This window comes from Melospiza melodia, unplaced genomic scaffold (genome assembly GCF_035770615.1).
Source record: "Melospiza melodia melodia isolate bMelMel2 unplaced genomic scaffold, bMelMel2.pri scaffold_47, whole genome shotgun sequence".
Taxonomy (NCBI): Eukaryota; Metazoa; Chordata; class Aves; order Passeriformes; family Passerellidae; genus Melospiza; species Melospiza melodia.
Genome location: NW_026948793.1, coordinates 5,950,249 through 5,970,974, shown reverse-complemented (window position 1 = coordinate 5,970,974; position 20,726 = coordinate 5,950,249). Strand labels below are relative to the sequence as shown.

At 49.6% G+C, this 20,726-nt stretch overlaps 1 protein-coding gene across 1 annotated transcript in view; it reads left to right on the top strand.

The window, feature by feature from the left end:
* Nucleotides 1–19,026, top strand: part of LOC134413656 (nucleotide exchange factor SIL1-like) — a 33,327-nt gene extending 14,301 nt beyond the window's left edge. The window contains exons 2-3 of the mRNA XM_063147716.1: nt 16,499–16,595; nt 18,814–19,026. Coding sequence (XP_063003786.1) covers nt 16,566–16,595; nt 18,814–19,026 — 243 coding nt within the window. The 5' untranslated portion in view covers nt 16,499–16,565. The remainder of the gene's footprint in view (nt 1–16,498; nt 16,596–18,813) is intronic.
* The last annotated feature ends 1,700 nt before the right edge of the window (nt 19,027–20,726 follow it).

Genomic DNA, 20,726 nt, shown 5'->3' with positions numbered 1-20,726 from the left:
TTTCCCGTGGAACTGCTAAGGTGGAAAAAACAAAAAAGTAAAGTTTTATAGCATCATCTTTTGATTTTTCACCAGCATTGGCAGAGGCAAAAATCCCACTGGAAAAGGTTTTGATTGAGACATGGATGTATTTTCATCTGGCAAAAGAGGCTGAGTGTGTGATGTCTGATTGCCAGATGTGGAGACTCTCTAGTCCTCTTGGATTGACTTCAGCTCTGACAGAAGCAAGGCCATGTTCTGACAATTTGGGCAGGTGGCTACAATGGATCTTGCCAGGTCTCGGGTAATTTTGAACATCCTGTGCAGCACAGAAATGGTTTGATGGTAGAATTGGTGGCTCATCTTTGCCTGTTTAAAGACTGTCTAAGGCGTATTGCAGTGGTTCAGATGTTCGAAGTAGGCAATTGAGGTGCTCCTGAGTGAGAAGTAAGTATATATTCACAAGGTCTCTTCCTGCAAGGGAACACTGATGTTTTCTACCTTTCCTGATTAGTTGTGCAATAATTTTCTGTGGGGTTGTTATCATTTTAGTAGGTTGGTGAGATCTGAAAACACATTCAATTATTATCAGAGGATCTGAGATAGTTGAGTCCCACTGAAACAAAAATATATGGAATTTTGGACTTACACCAAGGATTGCCAGGGAGAAAGGAAAAGTAGTGTGGTATCTGTGTGCCTGTTTAGTTTGAATCACCCTGGATACTTCTGTACAGCTGCTTCTGCCTGTGGTGTCAGTGATCACGGGAATCGAATCCTTCACTGCCTTTAAGGAGCAGGAACAGTGGCATGAGTTCTTCTGTGGTGATTCCCAGCAGTGAACTGACCCAACTGATGCTTCCACAGAGTTGGTGGAGTTCTTGCAGAGTCTTTGGGATGTCCTTGATGTGCAGTGTTTGGGGTGTGATGGTTCTCTCTGTGCTTTTTAGGCCGAGTTGCTTCCAGTGGGCTGTCTTTTGGACTTTATTTACTGCAATCTCAAAACCTTTCTGCTCTACTGCCGTGATGACATCTTGTACTGCAATGTCCAAAATTATTTGAGCTTCTGCACAAACTAATTTATGGTCCATATAATGAAAAATGATAGCATTAGGACATCTTTTCCACCTGGGCGAGGGAATTTAAGCTGCAAGGCATTGACAAGTAGTTGGGCTCTTCTCCATTTCTTTGAGGCAACGCAGTCCGTGGGTTCCTCTGTTAAGGTGCTTGTCGATTTGGGGACGGAAAAGGCAAACAAGGGGCTTTCATTGGGGTGCAAGCAGAAGTCAAAAGAGCAGTCATTTAGATGTATAACAACCATCTGCCAAAATTGATGTAACTTGGAGGCTGAGGGCAGGCTGGACTGGAGGGCACCCATGTCCTCAATGACCTTGTTGATTTTCCTGAGGTCCTGCAGGAGCCGCCTCTTGTCTTTGCCAGGCTTTTTTATGTCAAACACAGGCGCATTGCAGGGGCTAGTAGATGGTACAACGTGGCCCACAGACAGCTGCTGCTGCACAAGGGACTGCAGGGCCTTTAACTTTCTGCCTGGGAGTACCCTCTGATCCACCCATATGGGGTCGTTGGTCTTCCAGGTTAACTGAAGTGTGGCGTGCTGCTCGATTGCCCCATCTAGAAATCTTGAGGTGTTGATATGATCTCTAGCCTTGTCCCCCTTTGAGACAAGAGGTCTTTTCTCTAATTGTTATTGGTGCCCAGGTGACGAATGATCTTCCTGTACCACTGTGCCCTCAGGACCTTCCATGCACATGGTACCTTGACTCCAGAAGCTGGTAGTGGCTCTCCCAATGCCAATAATCAATTCAGAAGCTGGAACCAGTGGCCATTCTTTTTGCCAATCAGAGAGGGAAATTATGGTGATGCCAGCTCCTGTATCTAATAGTCCTGAAAGACATCTCTTTCTCCCTTTACATGACAAAGCACACTTTAGAATGGATCTATTTCTGCCCATAATCTGTGCCCACATCACCATTGGATCAGCTGGTGTGGTGTTCATGTCCCGTGGGAGGTAGGCTCTGGCTATAACTGTTCCTTTTGGAATGAAAAGTGCGGGTAATAAGCATAAAGCCTGGACAGGTATCTCCTGCAAAGACGTCAAGGCGAGTATCTCAGGTAGTACAGTGAGTGTCTCCATCCCTTCCCCGGTGTTGGTTTAAATCAAAATGTCTCTGGGCCGTTCTTCAGGCCTGTATTTGCTTATGGGAATATGGTGAGCATAAATATCGTGGATTGGAATTGAAAAGGCTCTTAGCAGCTGCCTTTGGGTTCCAGGGCAGAGCTGTCTTCTGTCGAGTTTTCTGCAGCGATCGAGCTGTCCTGCTGGATCTGAGAAGGGCCCTGTGCTGGTTCTCCACGATGATGGGTAGAGTAGGGCAGAACAGCCTTGCATTTGGTGTCATTGCGCAGGGCCTTTCTGCATCTGTGTGGGGTTTCCTGCAGGCCAGTGGTTTAGCTGGTGTTGGAAAGCGTGTGGACGAGGGGGGCAGTGAGGACAGTGGCTGTGACAGCTAGAAGGTCCCTGCTAACACCCTGTATTTTTACGATTCTGTCAAAAATGCCTCATCTCCCCATCTCCCCAGATTTAAAGCAAGGTCCTTTTTCATGTGTATGTCAGGGTATAGCTTGGGAGGCTACTAGCACCTCTACTACCCTCTACCCTCTACCCTCACTGGTAGCCTTATGTAGGCTGGCATCACAGTGTAAGGATGCCCTAAGTGTGCATGCCTCGACCATTTGTGCGATGGTAGGTTTTGGGGTGAGGGGTAGAGAGGGTAATATGTCTTTTCAGGTGTTGTTAAGATTTGTTTCAGCAAGGGTAGGAAGTAGTACCTTCCTGAATTTTAGATGTTCAACTTGCTTCTCTATTGCTTGTGTAAGGCGGTCACTAAAATTTATAAAGTATTCCCAGGTCCCTGCAGATTGTCTGTGAAATCTAGAGTAGGTGTTGCTCCATTGGGTGTCTGCATGAGAGCTGTGTTTGCAGCACTTTTATCTCTTCTAACACAGCTCAGGAAGGTGTCTTGCGTGATTCGCAGGTTTAATGAAATATTCCTCCCTGGCTAGATGGACTAGTGTTAGGTGTGCCCGCCTGTCTTCCCTAGCATAGTGTTTTAATAGTTGTTGTATTAGATTTTTCCCCATTCCTTCTCACAGAACAAATTCAGTGGAGAAAGTAGGATGTGCATAAAATGGTGCAGATTGTGAGCCCCATTACATGTGAAGCAATGACTCCATTTAAGAAATTATTAAAATACAGTGAGCCCGTCCCATGGTCTTTCGCTGCTTTATAACGGTCTTTCATCTCCCGTGTGTGACAGCTTCCCATTGGGGGTTAGCCCCCCTCTGGTACTGCACCGGTGCTGCTTGTATTTTAGCTACCAATTCCCAGTCCCCCTCTTCAGCTGCCAGCTTCTCCATCCTCTGCCAAGAATCCTCAGGCTCATGCTGAAGGTGAGATGAACCTTCCCTCTCCTCTCCAGAAGAGGGAACTTGGTCTCTGGCAGAGGAGCGGGGCCTTGGGGTGACTGGCCAGGCCCGGTGTTGTGGGCCTTTGGTAGCCAAGATGGCGGCCTTCCGGTTACCGCCCCTCACACTTCCGGCTCTGACAGTGTGGGATCCGCAACGGGGCTGAGTTGGAGGGGGTAGGGCAGCGGGAGTAGGCAAGGAAGCTCTGGATATCCCAATGCAGAGGTGGTACCTGATGCAGGGGTAGGACCCAAACAGGGGGAAGACCCGATGAGAGAGCTGGGGGTGGGAGGGAGTTTGACATTGACAACCCCTTCCAAAGGAGGGACTCCATTTTGTGAGCTATCTGAGGGGGATCCAGGGAGGAGAGGTACTGGAGAATGGGTTAGGGTAGAATCCAGGCCTGTGTGATCACTACAGACGTGGGCAGGGGGTAGAGAAGGAGGGAAGATGTCAGACAGCAGGTGGCTTGTCTGTGCTTTACAGCAGTTTCCGTCTCTCATCCTTATCTTGGTATCAGTGGGGTCAGGAATTCCAGGGGCAGAAAAGAGTCTGGGTTGAATATTAGAACTTTGAACCTTTCAGAAAACTCTATAAATCATATGAAAAAGTGGGGAAAATTTTGCAACTCTTCTAACACCCTGAGTTTTCTAAAAATAGAGACTTTCCCTAACTCAGTCCCAGAATGCTATAAGATGAACAGAACACACAAAAATGACTGGGAACTCTTTAAAGAGCCAGTGAACAAACAACTTCCAACTTCCCTTAGCAACAGTCTTCCCCTCTAAAAGGAGAACCTCCCTAACTCGAAATTATGTATCCCTCTCATCTTTGGATAATTTGTTACCCAGAGCTGCCCATGATGTAAAGGGTGGCCCACCCAGAGGACTAAAAAATCACCCAAGGATGCTGCACTGCAGGCGGCTGTCTCCCCATTGATTGCTCTGGTGGCTCTGGATGCAGAGGTTTCAAAATGTCCCCTGAGCTTCAGCAGCTGAGCCAGCCCTCATCCCTCATGCTGCTGGAGGGTGCCAACGGTGCATTCAGCAAGCCTTGATAAAACTGATAAAACATTGTATTTTGAGGGCTGTCTCACTTCACTTTAATTTGTCATTTTTGTCGTGAGGTATTATAGTTCCAGTAATAGGCCCCTGGGCCTGCAAACCCTGCGTCCTCCTGAGATATCATTGCTAGTAAGGAGCTCAGAAGTGCTGAAAGCTGAGGCCTGTCCTTTGTGCTCCCCTTGGGATGGCAGTGGAAGTGCCCTGAGTGCAGATTGAGAAGCACCTTGATGGCTTCACATGCCACGACACCAAAACTAAATGTGCAAGGTGGCTTCCTTGAATGACATGTAGTCCTTTGAAATATCTGCAGGCAGTGGTCTGAAACTGCTTTCTGAGCCTGCTCCTTGGGATCATCTGTGAGGGGCTGAGGGCTGGCCTGAGCCCGGTGCTGTGTCCCACTGGGAGCAGCCGCACAGGCTCACGTGCAGAGCAGGCACTGCCAGAGGCCCTGGAGATCTCACCTGCTCTGCAGCCAGCATTGTCAAGGTGCTGTAAACATCAGCTTGTGCTGACTTTCCCCTTGGACCCCTTGGTTTAGTCACTATGGGGAATTTCTTTCCTGAAGCCCGTGGGGTTTCCCGCTGGCAGCTGTGCTGGGGATGCTCGGGGAGTGTGGGGCTTTGGGGGCAGCTGCCCGGGCAGGGGCTGAGCTGGGGGCCCTGTTGGGCCCATGGCCCCCAGCAGCAGCAGCAGCAGCAGCAGCAGCAGCAGCAGCACCAGCTGCAGGGCCCAAAGGCCCAAAGCAGCACAGGCTGCCCTGTCCTTGCAGCTGTCACCCGAGTGGGGACCAGGGCCAGTGGCCGCTGGCAGCAGCAGGAATGCGGGCAGGGGGAGGATGCCCTGGCCTGGCTTTTGTCTCTGGAAAAATGCGGGCTCAGGGCAGTGCAGAGAAGGCTGGGAAGCAGAGCCCAGGGCCTTTGAAGGCTGCAAGGCTTAAAGATCAGCCCCTGCAGCAGCCCAGATGCAGGTGGCCCAGTTTTCAAAGCTGTGGTGGGCTTGAGAGCGTGCAGGTGGATTTTGCATGGCTGTGGCCTGCTGTCAGCTCTTGGCCCAGGAGTGCCTGTGGCTGCAGCAGGAAGGGTGGCTGAAGGTTTGCTGCCTGCTTTGGTGGCATGGCTGCAGGGGCCAGTGCTGTGAGAGCTCCCTGTGTGAGAGCTGGTGAGAGCTGAGCTCTTGGGGACAGCGCTGTGCCCCAGGCCAGGAGGAGCAGCAATGCCCAGTGCCAGGAGTGGTGTCAGTGGGAGCCCCTGTGCACAGGGACCCCCAGCCCCGGTGTGGCCGTGCCAACACCCCCAGGGACCTCCAGCCCTTGGAACGCGGAACACGTGGAACCCACAAGTGTGCAAAGGCTGCCTGTGCCCAAAGGAATGGCCAAGAGAAGTCAGGTTTTAAAAAGAAACAGTATTTATTTGCCAAAGATCGGCAAATCTTGGATTTACACAACATGTGTCATTATAACAATTGTTATAACAACAACAACACCAACAATGTACAGAACATATTTACATGGGATCCGATGGGTTAACAATCTTCAAAACGTATTTACAGAGAACTTCAAATGGAAGGAACGTATTTGCAGAAATCTTCTAAACTTTCAAACGTATTTACAGAACTCTTCAAAAGTTTCAAACGTATTTACAAAGGTGTAGCATCTGTGCCATCATGTGTATCAGTCCTGGAAAAAAGGAAGCAGCAGAGCTGGACTCAGCCGGCAGCACTGGGCCCAGCAGGGCTGGCAACTGGGCCCCAGGGGCTGGGCCGGGGCTGGCAGGGCTGGCGTGGCCCCAGGCAAGCACAGGGCAGGCCAGGGCTGGTGCTTGTGGCAGCACAATCCAGGCCCCCTGCGGGCACCGTGTCCCTGACCGGGGCCATCCAGCCCAGCCCCAGCCTGGCGTCAGGGGACCCAGTGTGTGTGTGGGCAGGGCGTGGGAAGCGTCTGCCTGTCTTACCTGTGGGGCTGCATCTTCATCCAAGGACCATGGGCTCCTCCTCATCCTTTATGTCAACTTCCATCTCCTCTGTGTTATCCTCCTCATCCACCTCCATCTCTTCGATGTTGTCCTCCTCGTCTACTTCCATGTCCTCAACAGGGGAGGACATGGAAGTAGAGGAGGAGTCCACCTCCATCATCTCTTCCTCATCCAGGCCCAGGTCCACTTCCATGTCCTCCACAGTGTCTCTGTCAGTCTGCAAGGGGCAGCACAATCTCCCAGTGGGCTTCCTGTCCCACACCATCCATTGCCACATGGCTGCAGCCTGCCCAAGCTGGGTGCCCCCTGCCTGGAATGGCACTGTACCTCCATTGGCACAGAAGAGCACATTGTGCTGGGATTGACGCTCCGGAGCAGGCGGCAGAAAAAGCCCAGGCAGCAGCAGCAGCTCAGCGCTGAGGGTCAGAGTGCAGGGTGAGCAGCAACTGACCCTTGGCAGCCGGTGAACTGTCTGCTGTGCTCGTTTCTGGGTCCTGGACGTTCCACCTGGAACCCTCTGGGAGCTGTGATGTCACTGAAGTTTCAGGGGTGCTGTGCAGAGGGAGATGGGGACTGCAGAATGATCAAATCCTTGAATGGTTTGGCCTGGAAGGGACCCTCAAGATGATGTGGTTCCAAGCTGATCAAGCTCCCAGCAGAGCAGGTTGCTGTAACCCCTGTCCCACCTGGGCTTGGACGTTGCTGGGGATGGGGCATCCACAGCCTCTCTGCACTGGTCCCTGTGTCAGGGACAAGCACGCTGAGAGTAAAGAACTTCTTCCCATCATCAAATCTCCTCTACCTCTTGCAGTTTGATCCCATTCCTCCTTGTCCTGTCACTAAATTTCCTCACATAGTGTGCTCTTCCACTTCCCTGTGGGTGAGGCTGTTCCTGCAGGGTCGTACGTGTGGCTGGACCTGCAGACAGGAGAGAGAGAAGCCATGTTCCCAGTCAGAAATGATGGGGAAAGTGGCATGAGGACTGAGAGGATAAGGAAAAAGTAGAGACTTGCAAGTCTTTTTTTTGGTGGGTTGCTGGATTCGTGCCTTTTATTAGAGGCCAGGTTCTCTGTTGCACTCACTTCCTGCATTGCAGCCTGCCCACAGCAACCTCTGTGTGTGACCTGCACACGTAGAGCTGGGAGCGTGCTTGCTTAAACTGCTGGTGAACGAGGCGAGAGAGGGATCTTTGTGTGGAACTGGAAACACCTGAGTGGATTGCACTGAAGAGCGTCCAGGAACGGAGACAAAATGGGGCTTGGCACTCAGAGGGAAAATTGGGGGAAAAAGCAGGGGACAGTGGAAAAAGCCAGGACTAAAACTTTACAGCAGAGGTGAGGACATTCTAGGGGGAATACATATAAGGAAAATACAGCAGTTGAACCGGGTGTTACCAATAAAACGCCATGAGCCTGAAAATGCCCATGGGTGAGACCGTTGCATTCAGAGCAGTGTCTCTCTTTTTCCTTGGTCACTTTGCCCTGAGGTATTAGAGTTCCAGTGGTAGGCCCCTGGGCCCTCACTACTCCCCCCTTTTTGTTGTCTATAAAGAAGTCTTCTGCCATAGAGTTTTGCAGGCCTTTAGCAAAAAAGGATAAAATAACCAACACAATGAATAAGAAAAACAACACCCACACAACAGTCTTAAGCAAAGATGAAAGCCAGGCTTTCATCCCCCAGTGGTTGCAAAGTCCACTGAACCAGTCGTTGTTGCCTTCTATCTGCATCTTGTTTCCTTGATCTTTCAGCAGCTGGATGCCCTGGTATGCTGACTCCCTATGTGACAGCAGGTAGAAAAAACACATGCCCTCAAATGCCTGACAGGCTTGTACATGGACAAGAATTTGTGGCTCGTCTGTGGAAGCGCCCAGCTGAAGGCATGTGGCTCAGTGAGGAGCATCCAGATTCCTGCTGCAGCAGCAACCAACGGCAGCATCCTCTGACTTTGGTAATTTAATATCTGGAGGTTTGGGTGTACTAAAAGTAGACAGATGAAGAGATTAGAAGGTGGAACTTAATTTGTGGTCCCACTAAACTTTCTCTTCTATAAGGCAAGGGTGTGAACACAGCTTATTAGAAGAACCATATGTCAATGCTTAAATATAATTTTTACAAATGTTAAGACATAGAACCTGGTTAGTGGTGTCTGAGCTATCTTGGTTTTGGTGTGTGTGTTCAACGCTGCTTAGGAGATCTTCTTCTGTCCTTCTCCTTGTTCTTTCTCGGGATGCTGCTGTCTCTCTTAGGCTTCCATTCTGTTCTTCTGATGGTGGCTCTGGTATTTGCCTCGCGGTTCGCAGAAACAGTTTTAATGTATTTTGCTGGGATCCATCTTAGGAGTGTTGCTGTAGAGACAAGGGCATCTTCTCTTTCTCAAGTAATCAATGGGAAAGGGCCCATAAATTGTTTAGATTCAGGTTCTTTGGTCAACACAGGTGGCTGTTCTTTTAATTGGGCTGCAGCTGAATTAGTAGGATGCCTTATGACTAAGGGAGTTTTCTCCATAAATGAGTTGTTCAAAAAGTTGAGTACGTAAAAGGCCTTGGCCAATGTCTCAATGGGAGATAATATCTGGACTCCCCCTCTCAGTTGATCAAGGATCCTTTTGATGGATCAGTTGGCCCTCTCGGCTATGGACTGTCCTGTGGTGGAGTGTGGTATGCCTGTGATATGTTTTATACCGCAATGGTCAGAAACTTGTTGGAATCAGTGTGAGGCATAAGCAAGAGCATCTTCAGTTTTAATTTTCTGTGGATATGCTAAGGTGGAAAAACTTAAAAATTAATGTTTTATAGCGTCTTTGATTTTTCACCATCATGGGCAGAGGCAAAAATCTCACTGGAAAAGACATCGATTGAGACGTGGATGTACTTAATCTGCCGAAAGGGGCTTAGTGTGTGATGTCTGATTGCCAGATGTGGAGACTCTCTAGTCCTCTTGGATTGACTTCAGCTCTGACAGAAGCAGGGCCATGTTCTGACAATTTGGGCAGGTGGCTAAAATGGATCTTGCTGGGTCTCAGGTAATTTTGAACATCCTGAGCAGTGCAGGAATGTTTTGATGGTAGAATTGGTGGCTGATCCCAGCCTGTTCAAAAACTATCTAAGCCATATTGCAGTGGTTCAGATTTTTGAAGTAGGCAATTGAGGTGCTCTTGAGTGAGAAGTAAGTATATATTCACAAGGTCTGTTCCTGATAGGGAGCACTGATGTTTCCTACCTTTCCTAATTAGTTGTGCAATAATTTTCTGTGGGGTTGTTATCATTTTAGTAGGTTAGTGTGCTCTGAAAACCCAATCAATTATTATCAGGGGATCTGAGATAGTTGAGTCCCACTGAAACAAAAATATATGGAATTTTGGACTTACACCAAGGATTGCCAGGGAGAAAAGAAACGTAGTGTGGTATCTGTGTGCCTGTTTGGTTTGAATCACCCAGGATACCTTTTGTACAGCTGCTTCTGCCTGTGGTGTCAGTGATCACGGGAATCGAGTCCTTCACTGCCTTTAAGGAGAAGAACAGCGGCATGAGATCTTCTGTGGTGATTCCCAGCAGTGAATGTACCCAACTGATGCTTCCACAGAGCATTTGGGGTTCTGGAAGAGTCTTTGGGATGTCCTTGATGTGCAGTGTTTGGGGTGTGATGGTTCTCTCTGTGCTTTTTAGGCCGAGTTGCTTCCAGTGGGGTGTCTTTGGGACTTTATTTACTGCAATCTCAAAACCTTTCTGCTCTACTGCCGTGATGACATCTTGTACTGCAACATCCAAAATGATTTGAGCTTCTGCACAAACTAATGTATCACCCATGTAATAAAAATAATAATGTTAGTATGTTTTTTCCGCAAGGGTGAGGGAATTTGGGCTCCAAGCCGTTGACAAATAGTTGGGCTCTGCTTCATTCTTTACTGCATTACAGTCCACTGGTACCTCTGTAAAGGTGCTGTCGATTTGGGGACAGAAAAGGCAAACAAGGGGCTTTCATTGGGTGCAAGGAGAATTCAAAAAAGCAGTCATTTAGATCTGTAACAACCATCTGCCAAGCTCGAGGTAACATGGAGGCTGAGGGCAGGCTGGACTGGAGGGCGCCCATGTCCTCAATGACCTCATTGATTTTCCTGAGGTCCTGCAGGAGCCGCCTCTTGTCTTTGCCAGGCTTTTGTATGTCAAACACAGGTGCATTGCAGGGGCTAGTAGATGGTACAACGTGGCCCACAGAGAGCTGCTGCTGCATGAGGGACTTCAGGGCCTTTTACTTTCTGCCTGGGAGGGGCCACTGATCCACCCATATGGGGTCTTTGATCTTCCAGGTTGACTAAAGTGTGGCGTGCTGCTCAGTTGCACCGTCTAGAAATCCTGAGGAGTTGATAGGATCTTTCCGTGGTTTGAGAGGAAGTAAGTTTTCTGGGATGCTGTCGTCACACCAATAGGTTTTCAGATTTTAATATTGGCACCTGGTTTGGCTGCTGGGGACATTGTCACGCTTCTGAGAACACAGGGGTTCAAAAGCAGAGCATGCCCCGGGGGAAGCTCTTTTGGGTTTCTGGTGGGAAAGAGTTCGGATCTCTCCCCTGTCCCAGCTGCTGGCTGGGCCGGGGGAGGGTAAAAGCCATGCGGCCGGGAGAGGTAGGCCTGGCGCCGAGTGTGGAGGGGTTAAAGAGAGAGAAGCACCAGGAGGCATCGGACAGACCCCCCCAGGAGACAGAGAGAGAGAGAGCCTGGACTGCCTTGAAATTTAATATCATGTCCTGGCAGAACAGCCCGGCTTGCGGACAAAGGGGGGGTGCAGCGAGAAGGTGTCCAGCCGCTTGTGGGAGTCTCCAGGCAGGCAGAGCCTGAGTTTTTAACCCCTTTTGGTACAATAAAACCTTTACAGAAAAGTAACCTTCCCTAGAAGAGGGATAGAGTGGAAGATTAAGAAGGAAATGGGCAAGTGTGATGAAGGTCTGGGCAAGTGAAAGACGTTGGGAGAGAAGAATCTTAGGTGGGAAGAGATGATGAAGTGGCCTTAGCTGGACTCTTCTTGTTATAGCCCTGGACAGAAACATGTTTCCTGTGACAAAGAGACTGCATCCAGGGGGAGACAATGGCTAAGAGCCAAGAGGGTACATTGTTGGTACCCCTCGGCCCCAGGAGGTGGAATTTGGGGGAGACAGGTGTCCCAAAAGTGAGACTGTGCTCTTTTTGGAACGGGACAAATCATCCTGAAAAGATGACCCTAGAAGCAGCTCTGGTCCATGTGCAGTGGTGAGAGCACTGGAGATGGAAGGAAGAGGTCACGATGGCAGATGTTCTCTGGGCGGTGCCACGAGTGACGTGGGAACACACGAGGTTTCAATGGTGTTTGCTGGGGAAGCCTATGGCACAAGAAGGACTCCACTCCTCTTGATGAACTGAGTATTGATTATCTCAAGGGGGGTGCTGGACCAAGAGTTGGTGATTTGGGGATAGATGTACTGGAGATTTGGTGGGGGGAGGAGGAAAAGTTTTTGGCAGGTCTTCATTTTCCCTGTGTGTTTCTTTTTACTTATAGTTGTAGTTTAGTTAATAAAGTTTTCTTTATTTTTAAGTGGGACCCTCCTTTACTTATTACTGATCACATCTAACAGCAGAAACAAGGGAGAGTGTATTTTCATGGGGGCACTGGCATTGTGCGAGCATCAAACCATGACAGATCTCTAGCCTTCTCCTCCATTGGGACAAGAGGTCCCTTCCCCAAAGTGTTATTGGTGCCCAGGAGACAAATGATTTTACTGTAGCAACTGTGCCCTCAGGACCTTCCCTGCAGATGGTACCTTGACTCCAGAAGCTGGTAGTGGCTCTCCTGATGGTTAAAATTACCCCAGCAGCTGGAACCAGGGGCGATTCTTTAGCCAATCAGAGCGGGAAATTATGATGATGTCAGCTCCTGTATCTAATAGTCCCAAGAGACGTCTATTTCTCCCCTTACATAACAAAGCACACTTTAGAATGGGTCTATTTGGGCCTGTAATCTGTGCCCACAACACCATTGGATCAGTTGGTGTGGGGATCATGCCCCGTAGGAGGTTGGCTCTGGCTGTAACTGTTCCTTTTGGAATGAAAAGGGGAGGGAGTAAGCATAGACCCTGGACAGTTATCTCCTGCAAAGACGTCAAGGCGAGTACCTCAGGTAGTATAGTGAGTGTCTCCATCCCTTCCCCGGTGTTGGTTTAAATCAAAATGTCTCTGGGATGTTCCTCAGGCCTGTATTTGCCTGTTGGAATATGGTGAACATAAATATCGTGGTAGGGAATTGAAAAGGCTCTTAGCAGCTGCCTTTGGGTTCCAGGGCAGAGCTGTCTTCTGTCGAGTTTTCTGCAGCGATCGAGCTGTCCCGCTGGATCTGAGAAGGTCACTGTGCTGGTTCTCCACGGTGTTGGGGAGAGTGGGGCGGAACGGCCTCGCGTTTGGTGTCATCGTGCGGGGCCTTTCTGTGTCTGTGTGGGGTTTCCCGCAGGCCAGCGGTTTAGCTGGTGTTGGAAAGCGTGTGGACGAGGGGGCAGTGAGGACAGTGCCTGTGAGAGTTAGAAGGTCCCTGGTGATAGCCTTTATTTTAACAAATCTGTTGAAAATGCCCCATCACTCCACATATAATGCACGGATCTTTTTCAAGTTTGTTGTTGAAAAACTTGGGAGCCTACTAGCACCTCTACCACACCCTGACTGTTAGCCTTATATAGGCTGGCACCACGGTGTAAGGATGCCCTAATGGTGCATGCCTTGACCATTCGTCCAATGGTAGGTTTTGGGGAAAGTAACGTGAAGGATGAGAGAAGGACAAAAAATGTACAGACATGCAAGGCATTGGTTTGAGTGGCCTGAGTAATTTATGCCTTTTATTAGAGGCCAGGTCCCCTGGTGCACTCAGTTCCTGCATTTACCTCAGACTTCCTTGCTGGGTCAGGAGCTCAGAAGTGCTGAAAGCAGAGGCCTATCATTTGTGTTCCCTATGGGATGGCAGTGGAAGTGCCCTGAGCGCACATTCAGAGACAACGTCATGGCTTCTCATGCCACGACACCAAAACTAAATGTGCAAGGTGGCTTCCTTGAATGACATGTAGTCCTTTGAAATATCTGCAGGCAGTGGTCTGAAACTGCTTTCTAAGCCTGCTCCTTGGGATCATCTGTGAGGGGCTGAGGGCTGGCCTGAGCCCGGTGCTGTGTCCCACAGGCTCACGTGCAGAGCAAGCACTGCCAGAGGCTCTGGAGATCTCACCTGCTCGGCAGGCATCTTTGTCAAGTTGATGTAAACATCAGCTTGTGCTGACTTTCCCCTTGGACCCCTTGGTTTAGTCACTATGGGGAATTTCTTTCCTGAAGCCCATGGGGTTTCCCGCTGGCAGCTGTGCTGGGGATGCTCAGGGAGTGTGGGGCTTTGGGGGCAGCTGCCCGGGCAGGGGCTGAGCTGGGGGCCCTGTTGGGCCCATGGCCCCCAGCAGCAGCAGCAGCAGCAGCAGCAGCAGCAGCAGCAGCACCAGCTGCAGGGCCCAAAGGCCCAAAGCAGCACAGGCTGCCCTGTCCGTGCAGCTGTCACCCGAGTGGGGCCCAGGGGCCCGTGGCCGCTGGCAGCAGCAGGAATGCAGGCAGGGTGAGGATGCCCTGGCTTGGCTTTTGTCTCTGGAACAATGCGGGCTCAGGGCAGTGCAGAACAGGCTGGGAAGCAGAGCCCAGGGTCTTTGGAGGCTGCAAGGCTTAAAGATCAGCCCCTGCAGCAGCCCAGGTGCAGGTGGCCCAGTTTTCAAGGCTGTGGTGGGCTTGAGAGCGTGCAGGTGGATTTTGGATGGCTGTGGGCTGCTGGCAGCTCTGGGCGCAGAAGTGCCTGTGGCTGCAGCAGGAAGGGTGGCTGAAGGTTTGCTGCCTGCTTTGGTGGCATGGCTGCAGGGGCCAGTGCTGTGAGAGCTTCCTGTGTGAGAGTTGGTGAGAGCTGAGCTCTTGGGGACAGCGCTGTGCCCCAGGCCAGGAAGAGCAGCAGTGCCCAGTGCCAGGAGTGGTGTCAGTGGGAGCCCCTGTGCACAGGGACCCCCAGCCCCGGTGTGGCCGTGCCAACACCCCCAGGGACCTCCAGCCCTGGGAACGCGGAACAAGTGGAACCCACAAGTGGAACCCACAGGCAAAGGCTGCCTGTGCCCAAAGGAATGGCCAAGAGAAGTCAGGTTTTAAAAAGAAACAGTATTTATTTGCTGAAGATCGGCAAATCTCAGATTTACAGAACATGTGTCATAACAATTGTTATAACAGCAACAACAACAATGTACAGAACATATTTACAAGGGATCCGATGGGCTAACATTCTTGAAAACGTATTTACAAAAAACTTCGCACGTAGTAAACATATTTACAAGGAACTTCTAAACTTCAAACGTATTTACAAAGGCGTGGCATCTGTGCCATCATGTGTATCAGTCCTGGAAGAAAGGAAGCAGCAGAGCTGGACTTAGCCGGCAGCACTGGGCCCAGCAGGGCTGGCAGCTGGGCCCCAGGGGCTGGGCCGGGGTTAGCAGGGCTGGCGTGGCCCCAGGCAAGGGCAGGGCAGGCCGGGGCTGGTGCTTGTGGCAGCACAATCCAGGCCCCCTGCGGGCACCGTGTCCCTGAGCGGGGCCATCCAGCCCAGCCCCAGCCTGGCGTCAGGGGACCCAGTGTGTGTGTGGGCAGGGCGTGGGAAGCATCTGCCTGTCTTACCTGTGGGGCTGCATCTTCATCCAAGGACCATGGGCTCCTCCTCATCCTTTATGTTAACTTCCATCTCCTCTGTGTTATCCTCCTCATCCACCTCCATCTCTTTGATGTTGTCCTCCTCGTCTACTTCCATGTCCTCAACAGTGGAGGACATGGAAGTAGAGGAGGAGTCCACCTCCATCATCTCTTCCTCATCCAGGCCCAGGTCCACTTCCATGTCCTCCACAGTGTCTCTGTCAGTCTGCAAGGGGCAGCACAATCTCCCAGTGGGCTTCCTGTCCTCCACCATCCATTCCCACATGGCTGCAGCCTGCCCAAGCTGTGTGCCCCCTGCCTGGCATGGCACTGTACCCCCATTGGCACAGAAGAGCACATTGTGCTGGGATTGGCGCTCCGGAGCAGGCGGCAGAAAAAGCCCAGGCAGCAGCAGCAGCTCAACGCTGAGGGTCAGAGTGCTGGGTGAGCAGCAACTGACCCTTGGCAGCCGGTGAAGTGTCTGCTGTGCTCGTTTCCAGGTCCTGGACGTTCCACCTGGAACCCTCTGGGAGCTGTGATGTCACTGAAGTTTCAGGGCTGCTATTCAGTTGGAGATGGGGATGGCAGAATGATCAAATCCTTGAATTTTTTAGCTTGGAAGGGACCCTGAATATCCTCTGGTTCCAAGCTGATCAAGCTCCCAGCAGAGCAGGTTGCTGCGGCCCCTGTCTCACCTGGCCTTGGACGTTGCTGGGAATGGGGCCTCTCCACAGCCTCTCTGCACTGGTCCCTGTGTCAGGGACAAGCACCCTGAGAGTAAAGAACTTCTTTCCATCATCAAACCTCTTCTATCTCTTGCACTTTGATCCCATTTCTCCTTGTCCCATCACTAAAGTTCCAGACCAAGAGTCCTCTCCCACTTCTCTGTAGTCCCTTCCCTTACTAGAAAGGTACTGAGGTCTCCAATGACTCTTTGTACAATGTTCATAAGCTGAAATCTGCAAGTTGAAGCTTGTAGGCCCTCTGCAGTTATATAGTGGCGCTGGGGTTGTTCCTCAATTGCAACACAAAATTCTGAGGTATCAATTCATCAGATGTTTTTATTGTGGTGGAATCTGAGAATTTGGGTCAGCAGAGCCCTTTATTTTCAGGGGGAGTTGTCTGTGAGCCTGACACAGAATCCAGCACTTTGTCTAATCTTTTCTTGAGTATAGTAGGTTTTTTCATTCCTTTCCTCCTGCCATTAGCCATTGCTAGAATGTCACAGTGAAAATAGAATTGAGGCCGTTTTTCACTCATTACATGTTCTTGTTTGTTTTGTCTTTTCTGCAAGGCTGGGCAAGATTGATCTCGATGCAAATTCATTCACATCTGAGGAGCTTAAAAAGGCCTTGGCTAAAATGAAGGAAAGTGAGAAGGCAGAAAGGAAGGTGAGTTTCCCATTTCTAAAGCAATGCACATTGCAGGGATCTGAAAACACCCTGTTACACTCTGCTGAAACACAATGGTTAAAATGATTGCTTGGAAAACACTGTGCAAACTAATTTTGTGGTGAATATGGACCTGAAATACCTTTATTAACCTATTAGTTATATTGTTCCCTGACTTTTCTGTACGACTCAAAGATTCTGTGAGTGGTCTGGGTTGGATAGGACCTTTAAAGCTGATCCAGTCCCACCCCTGCCATGGGCAGGGACACCTTCCACTATATCAGGTTGCTCCAAGCCCCATTCAAGCTGGCCTTCGACATTTCCAGGGATCCAGGGGCAGCCACAGCTGCTCTGAACAATGTAATTTATCTGTTTCACTGCAGCTCAATTCACAAAAATGTCTGCAGACCCCAAAAGGAACTGGATTGCAGCTGACGGTATTTACAGAGGGTATTTCCTTTTACTCTCCTTGCTTTGGGTTTCCAACCTTGTGCTCTGGATAGCAAAACCCAAGTGGCCATGGTGAAGCAGGGGCTGACGTTTCCTTACACAAGCTCCAAGTTGTCCATTTAGTTACAAAACAACCCACAACCCGAAGTAAATAGGTGGGAAGATGTGTGACTCATCAGGTGCATCAGAGCCTCTTTCCCTTCTCCCCCTCAGCAGTATTTCTTTAACCCTCGCTCCTCCCGCTGTCTTGGTCTTGGCTTACTCAAACAAAAACTGAAAGAGGAGTCAAGGCTCTAAAGTTCTGGTGTCACAGAAAGGCTTTTTCTTCCCTTATGTGGCAGCACGGCATGATTTCATTTGCTGGAGATTATTTCCATAGCAGCATTGCTGATTGATTGCAGGGCTGCTGAAAAGGGCTGCTGGAAATGAGGATCATTGAAATGCAAAAATTAGTGATACTCTATTAGGTGAAAATAAGCCATATTTTAAAACCCCCTGTTAAAATAGCTTTTGTCCCAGCAACTGGGCTAAAAGCAGCTACATCTAATGGACCTAAAGTATTCCATTTGCAGTCACTCCTGCAGAGAGCAAATCCTTCCCTGAAAGCTCAGTATCAGAGGAAACGGAGTTACACCGAGCCTCTCTGTGCTCCGCCAGAGGCAGCTCGGGGAGGGATGGGTTGGGTGTGGTACCTCTGGCAATTTATCATTCCATTGACACAGCTTTCACCTCCATTGCTCACTTGGTTTTCCTCCAGCCCTCTCTGATCCCTCATGGGGAGCAGGACAGTGCAAACCCTCCAGCTGAGGCTCACTCCGCATACAAACACATCTTGGCATTTGCGACAAATGCCTTCCAAAGGGGGCTTTCTGCCTTTCTCCTGTCCTTGGGGCAGCCCAGCTCCAGCATGGCCTCTCTGCTGCTTCTGTCCCCTGCAGCAGCAGGCTCTGTCCCCAGTGCCACCAGTGCTGATGTTCCTGCACCTCTGGGGCTCTTTGAGATCTCTGACAGAGCCTTTCCTCCTCATCACATGTTTTGTGTCAGCTCTCTGCTCAGGGCAGCCCTTGGGGTGCTGTTACTGCGAGGGAGATGAGCTCAGGACAGGCTGTGTGCTGGCCAAGCCCCATGACACAGCACGTCAGCTGCCCCCAGCTTATCACTGCTCCTTCTGCCTCCCTTTCTGACAGCTTCTATCCTCACACCTCTCCCTAGGAGATAGACCCTTCCAGGAATTTGCTCAATGCTTGGAAAGGCAAAAGCATCTTTGTCTGTGTCTGAGAACTCGTTGGAGTCACTGGGCACTTTGGGCTGGATGGGACCTCTGGAGCTCTCCAGCCTCATGTCCAGTTCCAGAGAGGTTCAGCTGTAAGATCAGGGAGGTGCCTCAGGGCTTTTTGCAGCCAGGTTTTGAGAAGATCCACTTGCAGGCAAGCAGAGAACAGCAGTACTGCTGCCTGTGGGGTTGATGTTGAATTGGATGGAAATGGCATGTAGAAATAGTGCACAAATGCTGTAGAGATGTAGAAGTGGTGCACAGAGCTCTACTGTTCACTCATATTGTGTGTATATCACAGCTAACTGGGTTCCTGGGCTTCTCAGAAGGACCCTGCCCCTGCACCTCTGATGTAGAGCAATAAATCCATTGACACAGACAACCAGGTTCCCTTTGTGAATTTTGGGGCTGGCATTCCTTTCTGTGTCTGTCTTGTCTCTCTTCATCTCCTATCTTGTTATCTCACATCTGGTTTTTCCTCCTTTTGTTTCCAAGGCCCGAGAGAAAGAGGTGAGGAAGAAGTTCCGGCCCATAGAGCAACTAAAGGAGGAGTTTGAAAAGCTGAACATGAAGATAGAAACAGATTATGAAATTATGGTTAAATTAATCAGCAAATTCAACAGCTCTGCCTCCATGCTGGATGAGAAAGTCGCGGCGCTTTATGATCTCGAATATTATGTTCACCAGGTAACAAGAATGCCTCAGTAACTACCATGTAAAATCTAGGGGATACGGTGTCATAAACGGGGCTTTATTTTTCTTATCAGTATCAGGTAATACAAATTGCTTAATTACCATAATCCTGGGACAATACCAGACAGCAGAGGACTAGTGCAGGCTTGTTTTATATCCAGGTTGGAATTAATCATCGCTTGTGCCAGGAGCCAGCAGTATCCTGGTGGTTGCCTGATTTGTTGTCTGTCCTCAGGCTGGTTTTCTTATCATCTCTTTTTCCTTTTTTATCTCCTTAATGTTAAAAAATGGGGTTTTAGCTGCCATTTTTGGGTAAGTAGAGTGGTGGTTGCTCAGAAAATAATTATTTTCTCTCTGCTTCCATGGAAAGCTGCCGTGGTTGATGGTAGGTGCCTTTATATCAGTTCACAGAGAACGTCTTTGTACCAGGAAAGGTGACAGCCACCCAAAACCCCCTATTTTGTCTTGGTGTGAGTAAGCAGTGGCAAGCAGAGCCTTGCTTTGCTAATTAGCTCTTTGTGAGGGTGAACATATTTCCTGGCATCTTGCTTCCTCGGGTTTGTGCTCACACTTTTCCCCCCTTGTCGCAGACATTTCTTCACAGAAATCCTTTCTTTCAGATTTCTGCGTCTTCTGGAGGCCAGAGGCCTCAGAAGAGAATGTAAACAATTATTATCAGATGCTGTGGAATGCAACAGGGGTTTCTTGATTGGCTCATGCTTCTTTTTTATAATTAAGGGCCAAACACAAAGTGCGAGCCGGGGACTGAGTCCTTGGGCACAACTTTGTTATAGATTTCTTTTCTAGCTATTCTTAGCCTAGCCTAGCAGCTCTGCAAACCTCTCTCTTTATTCCTATTAGTATAGTCATAATGTATTATATATAATATATCAATAAATTCAGCCTTCTGATCAAGAAACAAGATTCACCGTCTCTCTCTCACCAGCAGTGACCCACTCACGCACAGTAATATCTGGTGACCCCTCGTGTCAGAGCAGAAATTAATTTGATAAGACCAGAGGAGCAAAATTGCTGCACTGGGTAAAAATCCTGTATGTGTAGCATTTGATGGTTGCTTTGAAGCAACCACAGAAGTGGATTCAGGCCAGGAGCTGAAGAACTGAAGATCCTGATTTGGACAGAGTTCACAGCCAAGGCTGCCAACAAAAAGAACCTTCTTCTGGAAAACCTTCAGGAAAGATGATAGAAAAGAGCAGCAGACCTGTGGAGCTGACCAGAGCAAGCTGGACTCTTTCAGAAGGTACTGTTCATTTTTCTATCCCTGATGAACTAGCCCGTCGTAGGTTGTGGCTTTTCATATGGCAGACACATGCCTTGCCAGAAGAGATTCAATTTACTCCTTCAGAGGGGAATCTCATTGCCCTCTGGCAACATTGGTGTAGAGAAGATGGGTTTTTTCTGTCAAAAACAGATCTCTATGAGTTCTTTAGATGGGCAAAGCTTTTTGGGTTTTTTACTGATGTCCTGTACGCTTTGGATGTTTTTGTCTGGGAGTGCATGGACTCCATTTTCCAGTTCGTCTGGAGCCCGGGACGTGTCCTTCCTTCTATCTACCCAGCATTTGTAAAGCTTTTCCCAGTTCTGAAACGCAGAGCAGCTATCTTTCAATGGATTTCTAACTGTTATGGACAGACCCCGTTTCCACCGTCCCTGGGAGAAGACCCGGTGGGGGAGGACATTCTGCTTCCCAGCCC